Source organism: Corapipo altera, unplaced genomic scaffold (genome assembly GCF_003945725.1).
Source record: "Corapipo altera isolate COAL_440 unplaced genomic scaffold, ASM394572v1 64, whole genome shotgun sequence".
NCBI lineage: Eukaryota > Metazoa > Chordata > Aves > Passeriformes > Pipridae > Corapipo > Corapipo altera.
Genome location: NW_020884893.1, coordinates 3006688 through 3015938, shown reverse-complemented (window position 1 = coordinate 3015938; position 9251 = coordinate 3006688). Strand labels below are relative to the sequence as shown.

The following is a 9251-nucleotide window of genomic DNA, read 5'->3' as shown; positions in this document are numbered from 1 at the left end:
TAAGAGGAGTTTCTCTAACAGTAGAGAAACCACCAGGTGTTTTACGGAGCTCAAAAATTAAAGTAAGTCAAAATAAAAGATAAGTTTGCAATAATAAGAATGGTTTGGGCTTAGATATGATTTTATGATCCTTGATTTTTCAGCTTATCTTCAAAGAGCCCAGCACTGCTGAGGCCTGTATTTACAGGACAACCTGTGTATCAGTTCAGCAAGCCAAGGGGAAAAAAATTAAAATAAAATAAAATTAAATTAAATTAAATTAAATTAAATCCCTAGCATGCAAAGAGTGAAATTTGACAAGCACTATAGACCCCAGCTTTATCTGAGAGATGTGGAAGATGTTTCCATATTTGCTGAGGATTTAATTGCCATCCTAAGTCAAGGAAGAGAATATTTTTTTCAAAGAAACCTACATTTTGCATACTCCCTTAAGAGCAGAACTGAGCCACCAGTTCTTTCCCTCCTCTGTAGAATACCCTCCTCTATACTGAATGGCCCAATTAGTTCTGGATAGAACTCTACATAAAAATCACAGATGTATATTTCAGATGCTGCACTCCTGTAAGAGCTTTGGACATTAGTCCCTGCAGAATGGCAGGAATGGTCTTCCCAAAAAGCCATTTTAATAGAAAAGATCCTTGAAAGTTTGTCTCTCCTCAGCCTGAACTGATGCATTTACTTTTTTTACTTTTTTTTTTTTTTTGCCAGTTCTGATATCAGTCTGGTTTGGGTCCATTTTCATTTATCCTTATCACTGTGTTTCCACAGAATTCTCCAGAACCTCCACGTGTTGTCTGTTTTCTATAAAGCACAAAGACTCACAGTCTGGTTTCCTGCTTGAAAATGAGCTACAAGAAACTCGGGTTTAAATTTGCTACAAAATATCCTCCTCCTTCTGTCCCAGAATTTGTAAACACCTGCTGCTAAATGTTTAACCAGAGTCACAGAATATCCTGAGTTGGAAGGGACCTTCAAGGATCAGAGTCCAACTCCTGCTTCATCAATAGTTTAATGAGTCCTGGGAAGGGATGAGAACACCAGCAGAGAACATTTCAGGACAACACACAGGCAAAACAAGTCGTAACAAAGGAAAATACTCAGATGTAGAATCCAAGTCTTTCCTTTTTCTCCAGGTCCTTGGGGTCCCCTTGCTGGAATGACTGGAAAGGAGTCCCTTTTTCAGGGCAGATGGGTGTGTGACACACTCCCCACTGTGGGGAGTTCAGAACTACTGTTACTGCTGCCTTTAGTGTGCCAGTCTCTCCTTGACATCACAGCAAAGACAGAAAAATGAAAACACAGGTCAGGCATTTCAAACAAGTCCCTCTGGTTTCCAAATCCCAGAAGAGGAACCTATCAGGACCTAAACATGCTGACTGAGCTGAGCCTCCACTGTCCACCTGAAAAGCACATCCACAAACACTAAAACTTACATGTCCTCCCACACTTTCATTGTCCTCTGAACTGTGAGATACAACTTTTTTCATAAATTTACATCCCTGTTTCCTTCACAAGACTGTCATTGCCAGAACCATGGTATCTTACAATAAAGCAGGAGTGTGGCTGTTCTCAAATTTACTTTACTAAAATATACCTTTTCAACTACTAATTATAATGGTACTATTCTTTTTCTTTTTTTCTCCCCCTGGTACAATGTGAAGATTAAGTCGTGACAGGTGTTTTTTTCCCTCGTTGGGAAGTAAAGAAATCCATACCTTAATTAATATAAGGAGATAATTACTATGCTGAAGTGAGGAGGCCTCAGGCAGCTCTGTTGAGAAGCTATTTATTTCTCTTTCTTTTCATTCAGTTCAACTACAGATACTTCTCAGATGTGCAGAGCTCTCCATGCCAGCAAGCCAATAAAATAAACAGGGACATACAATTGCCAAACAGGGAGAAAACTTAAGAAACAGGTCTTCGTCCTTGCAGGAGGGAGGATAAATATGTATATTTTCTTCTCCCCTCCCACCCCTTATCTCTCAACGTCTGAAACCTAAGCACTGACAAAAGCATTTTCCGTCTGTTTTACAAACTTTCTGGGGTCAGACTTACATCTTATTAACAGTCAATCTCAGTTTCTCTATTCAAATTGGAGAATCCACTTTTCTGTCGGCCCACAAGTGGGGATGGCTGGCTCTGGAAGTTCTTAGCAGAACCCCCTCGCTGTAGGTGCTGTTCTCTGCCAAAAAATACACAAGGTTCCTACGGAGAACTAAAAGATGTTGACCACAATGGTCTCATCAGTGCTGCCTTGGCAACTCCCTGTGACAGATTAGTAGTGCTACAAATCAGCTAGAGATTAACAGTTATTTTTTTTTAAATTGCTTCATGCACTGTTTCCATCTATAAAGGATTTTGGAGATTGAGTAAAAACATGATCCCTAAGCTTTGTCATTTTCAGGTTACAATTAGTAATTAGGAGCCATTCTCAATCATTACATGCACAGTTCAGTGGTTATACCAAGTCTTTACTATTAAATCATAACCAAGAAACACATTTCTCTTCCATTCCCATGGACAGATTCACATCTTTATAAAAATAATCAGGCATCTAGAAAAATACACAGTGTTTTTGGAAAAAAAAGTAACATAAGCAACATGGTATTTCTGTTTTTAACATGAAATATAGTCATTACACAGAGAAGATGAAAACCTATGGAACCTACTAGGAAAACATGTGGGTTTTTTCCCCATAAATTTCTAATACTGAGGGAATGTTGGATCAATTTTAGTGGCCCAAGCCATGAGCCCCCCTTTAATATCCTTTGCTGACAGAGAACCAGATTCTTTGGCAGGTAGCTCCTGCAGGATTTTTACAGCCTTCTGGGAATCATTTCCCAATTTGCAAACAACATATACAGGAAGAGATGCTTGGTCATTAGTTCTCTGCTTTTCTTCGCGAATTCTTTTTTCTAAATACTCCAGCTGTTCTTCATCCTTCTCTTCCAGTTTGCTCAGCGGGATGTGGACGGCGTGTTCCAGGCGGCAGATATCCACCTCCACCTGCGGCCGGACGTCCAGCAGCACGTGAGGGACTTTGTCATCCAGCACTTTCTTGTACTGCTCTACCGAGATCCTGTCCTTGCTGGGTAGCAGATGCAGAGTCCGGCACTTGTCGGTGGCAGAAGACCCACAGAACGCCTCGTAATCCTGCAGGCAGGTGACGGTGGGGCTGTCCCCGCACACGGCACAGTCTGGTTTCTTTGGTCTCAGCTTGATGTTGCGAAACCTCCCCTCGAGGGCGTCGAACACGAGCATGAACTGGTTGAAGGAGGAGCCCATTCCCGAGGCGATCTTGAGCACTTCCAGGGCCTGGATGCAGCCGATGATGCCGGGCACGACCCCCAGCACGCCCCCGTCGGCGCAGCTGGTCACGGTGTGGGGCGGGGGCGGCTCGGGGAACAGGCAGCGGTAGCAGGGCCCCCCGCGGTAGTTGTACACGACGAGCTGCCCCTCGAGGCGCAGGGCGCTGCCGGACACCAGCGGTTTCCCCGCCAGCACACACGCGTCGTTCACCAGGTACCGCGTGGGCGCGTTGTCGGAGCAGTCGGCGACAATGTCGTACTGTCGCACGAGGCGCAGCGCGGAGCGCGGGCTCAGCGCCCCGCAGTAGGGCACGTACTGCACCGCCGAGTTCAGCCGCCGCAGCGCCGCGGCCGCCGAGGCCGCCTTGGGCCGGCCCCGCCGCGCCTCCCCGTGCAGCACCTGCCGGTGCAGGTTGCTGGTCTCCACCACGTCGTGGTCCAGCAGCCCCAGGCGGCCCACGCCCGCCGCGGCCAGGTACTGCGCCAGGGGACAGCCGAGCCCGCCGCAGCCCACCACGAGCACGGCGCTCCGCGCCAGGCGCAGCTGGCCCCGCACGCCGAGCTCGGGCAGCAGCAGCTGCCGGCTGTACCGCGCGATCTCGGCCGCGCTCAGCGCCGCGCGGGGCGGCAGCGGGGGCAGCTCAGCAGGGAAGGCGCCGGCCCCCTCCGCATCATCATCATCATCACCATCATCGTCCTCGGCGCTGCCCGCGTCCCCCCGCGCCAGCAGGTCCCGCAGCCCGCGGTCTCCATCCTCCTCCTGCTCGGCATCCCCCAGAGACACCTCGGCCGCCAGCCGCTCCCGCGGCCCGCGGGCTCCATCCTCCTCCTCCTCGTCCCGCTGCTGCTCGGCGGTGTCCCCCCGCGCCAGCTCAGCCTGCAGGCGGTCCCTCAGCCCGCGCAGCTCCCGCTCCCGCCGGCGGATCTCGGCCCGCAGCCGCGCCGCCCCCGCGCCCGCCATGGCCGCGCCGCTTCCTCCTCCCGCCCCGCCCCGCCCGGCGCGGCGGCGCTTCCGCCGGGCCCGCGTCACTGCCGACATGGCGGCGCTGCGCCCACAGCGCCTGTCGGTGCTGCTGCCCACCTACAACGAGCGGGACAACCTGCCGCTCGTCGTCTGGCTGCTGGTGCGCACCTTCCGAGACAGGTACGGGCGGTGCGAGGGGAGGGGCCGGGGCTGGCGGGCAGCGGGGCCGGGCTACACCCCCGGTGCGGCGGCGGGCGGGGTGAGCGGGGGCAGCGGTGTCTGCAGGGCCGGGGGCGCACGGCCGTGACACCGACACGGGGACGGCACAGGTCAGGAGGGCAGGAACATCGTCCGAACCCGGAGTGAACTTCAGAATCGCAGAATTCCAGAATCACTGAGGTTGGAAAAGCCCTCCCAGACCGTCGATTCCGAGCTGTGCCCGATCCCCACCTTGTCCCCCAGCCCAGAGCACTGAGTGCCACGTCCAGTGGTTCCTTGGACACCTCCAGGGATGGGCTCTCCAGCACCTCCCCGGGCAGCCCCTGCCAATGCCTGACCACCCTTTCCATGGAGAAATTCCTCCTGATGTCCAACCTGAACTTCCCCTGGCACAGCCTGAGGCTGTTCCCTCTTGCCCTGTACCTCCTTCCTTGGGAGCAGAGCCTGACCCACCCACAGCACGGCTCTGACCCCCCAAAATCACTGCTCTGGTTCTCAGCTTCCCACCCTTCACAGGGATTTAGGGAGGGAAACGGGGTTTTCCATTTGTTCATTGAAAAAATAATTCTCATTTCAGTGGAATCGATTTTGAAATTATCATCATTGATGATGGAAGCCCAGATGGGACACAGGAAGTCGCTGAGCAATTGGAAAAAATATACGGATCAGATAAAATTGTGAGTTGTGTGCTCTGTAATTTTTTCCCCTAAAAATGAAAAGTAAACTTTAAAATATTTTTGTACCTTGAAAACAGCAATTTTCAAGGTGTCACTAAAATGAATTAAAAACTGTACTTCAAGTAATATATGTGTCTTTTATATTTTCTGCAGCTTCTGAGACCCAGACCAAGAAAGCTGGGCCTGGGTAAGTCCTTATTAACTCTAATTTAGTAATATAAAAAATGTGCTGTATACTTTGATTGATGTAGTGCATAAAGGTCCAGAAAAAAATCACAGTAAAGCCCAAAAGCAGAAATGTATGTTTTCATCAAGTTGTTTGCAAGCAAACAAAGTTAAAAGTATACACATAAAATCCCAGTGTGCTTATAAAATGTTTCCCACAACTCCATACCTGCTCCTTTCCCTCCCACCCTCATTCCCTGAGCACAGAACGAGGGTTTGAACTGTCAGGGATATTTGGAGGCTGAGTCCTATTCCAGTTTTAGTGCCTGTAGTGCTTTTGTAAATGAGATTGCAGATAGTGACCCACTTCTGCAGTCAAGTTTCTTTGTGCATTTCTGGTGCTGTGGAACTTGCCAGTGCTTATGTTTATAAAATCCAGGGCTGAAATCATCGGGAAAAGGAATAAGAATTTTAATGTTTATCCACTAACATGTTATTTAAAATAATTTAGGAGTTTTTACTTGATTGTTTTCTAGCAGAGATTTTAGAAAATGAAGGGAAGACTGCACATGGCTGGAAGATTGCACATGTTAAAGTAGTGAGGGAAATATTTCTGTGCTGTTTTCACCAGGCACTGCTTACATTCATGGAATGAAGCATGCCACTGGGAATTTCATTGTCATTATGGATGCTGACCTCTCTCACCATGTAAGTCTGTATTTCATGTACCGTGGGCTTAGTCTGTTAGAATTAAACTTTCATTGGTTGGTTTTATTTTACTCCCACCCTTTTGTCTTTTCTGATCTGTTTTCCTTTTATTTCAGCCAAAATTTATTCCAGAGTTTCTCAGGTAGGTGCCAATTGTAGTATGAAAATGCAAGTTGATCTTTATAAATTATTTATGAACTCCTGTGTGAAATTCTGTGCCATAGTGGGTAAAAGGTAATTATAAGATTCCCTGAAGTAGCTCTTTTTAAGAAAACAATTAACAAGTGTCTAAATAATGCTTATAACCACCCTAATTACTGCTTTCCTCTCTTCTCTACTTGCTTATTTAAAAGTTTGTAAACTTCAGATTTTGTACTAAAAGAGTGATTGTTCTTACTTTGAAATTTGTACTTTGAAATATTCCTCCTGTTTTTCTGATAAAACCAATTGTTTATAGAAAGCAGAAAGAAGGCAATTTTGATATTGTATCTGGAACAAGATATAAAGGAAATGGAGGGGTATATGGCTGGGATTTGAGAAGAAAATTAATCAGGTTGGTATTTTTCAGATATTTACAGTTAAAATTGTTATTTATAAACAATAATTACAAATATTCCATCCACATGAGCTGAACTGAGTCTTTCGTCAGCAGAACTGCTGTACCTGCTGGGCACTGCAAAATCACATTAAATACTACAAGTGTGCTCCACTGGCAAATTGTGTGGATCAAATCCACCAGGAAAGGATGAAATGATGTGGCTGGGCTTGAGAAATGGGTTGGAGCAGTGGAGAGATTGGCATCATTGGGACAGCCCCAGTTCTGTCATCCAGAGAGTGAGCTGAGACTGTGACACTTTTGTCAAGTTTAAAATACACGTTTGGGTGGCTGTAATGGTCCTTCCCCTAAACTCCTCTGGTGACACTCTGGTGGTTTTCCATACCCAAGTCTCACATTTGCCCAGGAAGCATTTTTATTCCCTACTTACAGTGTGTGTCAGTCAGAAGAAAAGTGTTGCTTTGATGGTTGTCACATTCATTTCTTTTAACTGTATGTGTAGACAGTTCTTCCATAAAAAACCAGGTTATAAACCTAATTTCTAAAAATCCTTGTTTTTTCATAGAGAAGTTCAATAATCTACTAATTATCTGCTTTTGAAAAACAAAACGTTGGGTGTTTGATTTCAAGATTCTATAATTTATTAATCAAATCTAGCAATGAAAACACACTAGAAATCTAATTTTCTTCATATGAAGCAATAAAAGTTTTGTTGGGTTTTGGGGGGGGTGGGGATGATTTGTACTTATTTTTTAGAAATTCTGCTTGATCTTTGGGAATTGTGTGCTGGGCAACTCTGACATTCACATTTTCTTTCCCAGCCGTGGTGCCAATTTTCTCACTCAGGTTTTGCTGAGACCAGGAGCATCAGACCTCACAGGGAGTTTCAGGTATGGCTCTGGTTTGCAATTAATAAAGTTCATTGGAAATTAAGAAATTGCTGAACAAGGAACTGGAATAAGAACAGCCCTTCTTTACTGAGGGCTGTGAAATCTGTTTGGGAAGGGTGGAAGAAACAGTGGACTAGATTGCAAGAACTGCTGCTCCTATGGCTTTGTTAAGGATTTTATAAATAGTAATGGGATGAGTGAGGGATTGCAGTTGAGATTCCCACACACTGCCTTGATTTCCAAATTTCAGAAAATTGTGCTTCAGGTTTCATTTTCTTTGTAACTGTTTGCAGGTTGTACAGAAAAGAAGTCTTACAGAAACTCATGGAGAAATGTGTTTCTAAAGGCTACGTCTTCCAGATGGAGATGATTGTTCGGGCCAGGCAGTTGGGATACACCATTGGAGAGGTACAGGACAAGTTTGATAAGGATCTTGTGCTTCTGTGGAAAGGGACACACAGATTACTGAATTTCATGTGCTCCCAAGAAGCAGCCGAGATTTTCAAACTAATATAAAGAAATTACATGTGTAGAACTCTACTTTTCCAACTTTGCCAGGTGAATACCAGATCTGTATTTCCAGTTCCTTATTCCCCTGGCTGATAAGATTCTGAGATCCCTCCCTGTTGCCACTCCTTTGGCTGCATACAATTTTACAAAGTTCTTCATATTCAGAAGTCATCTCCCAGCCAGGGGTGAGGCTGAGCTGTTCCATGGTGGTGGGGGATTTGTGCTTCCTGGGGCACTGACTCAAAGGTACTGAACTGAACAAGGAAGGTGCTGGAGGTTGATTTTAAGCCCTCAGGCTTAAAACACTGAGGCTGTTCTGATTAGCTACCATCCAGCCACCAAGTAATGTCTTGGGATCATCTTTAGAGGTGATAAACCAAATAACTTCATGCTCCTCAGCCACTGGGAAGAACTGACACAAAGGAAGCCAGTCTGGTGCTTGCCTTGTTCCCATGTCTGAAAATGCTGCAGTTCAAAGGCCATTCTTTTGTGTAGAGAATCTCTGATTATTTAGGTTTTGAACCTTAAAAATAGTTCTGCTTGTTTCAACAGGTTCCTATTTCGTTTGTGGACCGTGTCTATGGAGAATCCAAACTGGGAGGCAATGAAATAGTCTCCTTCCTAAAGGGGCTCTTGACCTTGTTTGCCACAACGTGATAGTTTGTCCTAAATTCACTTTTTTAGTCAAACATTTTCTGACATCTGTGTAGTTTTTATTATATAACAGCAGAAGCTTGATAATCTCTGTGGTGACCAGAAGACCTGCTATAAGCTACCAATTAAACAAACCACCAACAATAAACTAAATCCACTGTCTCCCAGAATGCTCCTTCCAAAAGAAATTAACTGTATGTTAAACTAAAAACTAATAAAGGCTAATGATTTTCTATTTTTGTAAAAACAATGAAGTCTTAATAAAGAACACAAAATTCAATGATCCTTTGCATCTGGAAATGAATCATTGTTCAGCAGAAGCTAATGAGGATTTTGAAATGAAGACAAGCAAGGACAGAAAAAAACCCAACCCAGCGGAATTTCTTATCTTTGTTCTGTGGTTTGTAGATATTAATTTAAATGCATGTCCTTTAAATTAGTGTCCTTTCTTTCCTCAGCACGTGTCTTAGAGCAGCTACATGTTTCTACAGATCTGATAACACCTTGTGTAGTTTAAGAGTTAATACAGAGTACAGTGATTTGTTCCTAGACTGGAAAGAAGGAATATTCTTTGGATAAGAAAGAGAATTGTATGTGGAA

The 9251-nt window shown here is 45.4% G+C and overlaps 2 protein-coding genes across 3 annotated transcripts; one reads left to right on the top strand and one right to left on the bottom strand.

Annotated features, from left to right (window-relative positions):
• Nucleotides 1-688: 688 nt before the first annotated feature.
• MOCS3 (molybdenum cofactor synthesis 3) lies at nt 689-4347 on the bottom strand. The gene has a single exon (XM_027646057.1). The coding sequence runs from the start codon at nt 4345-4347 to the stop codon at nt 2704-2706; it is 1644 nt and encodes a 547-aa protein (XP_027501858.1). The 3' UTR covers nt 689-2703.
• Nucleotides 4318-8936, top strand: DPM1 (dolichyl-phosphate mannosyltransferase subunit 1, catalytic). Of its 2 annotated transcripts, XM_027646210.1 has the most exons (9): nt 4318-4452; nt 5069-5168; nt 5322-5355; nt 5965-6041; nt 6158-6183; nt 6499-6594; nt 7419-7487; nt 7781-7895; nt 8550-8936. In XM_027646210.1, exons 1-9 carry the CDS (start codon nt 4346-4348, stop codon nt 8652-8654), a joined length of 729 nt encoding a protein of 242 aa, XP_027502011.1. In that variant the 5' UTR covers nt 4318-4345; the 3' UTR covers nt 8655-8936. The 2 variants fall into 2 exon arrangements, with proteins under 2 accessions (XP_027502011.1, XP_027502012.1); XM_027646211.1 differs by lacking the exon at nt 6499-6594.
• Nucleotides 8937-9251: the final 315 nt, after the last annotated feature.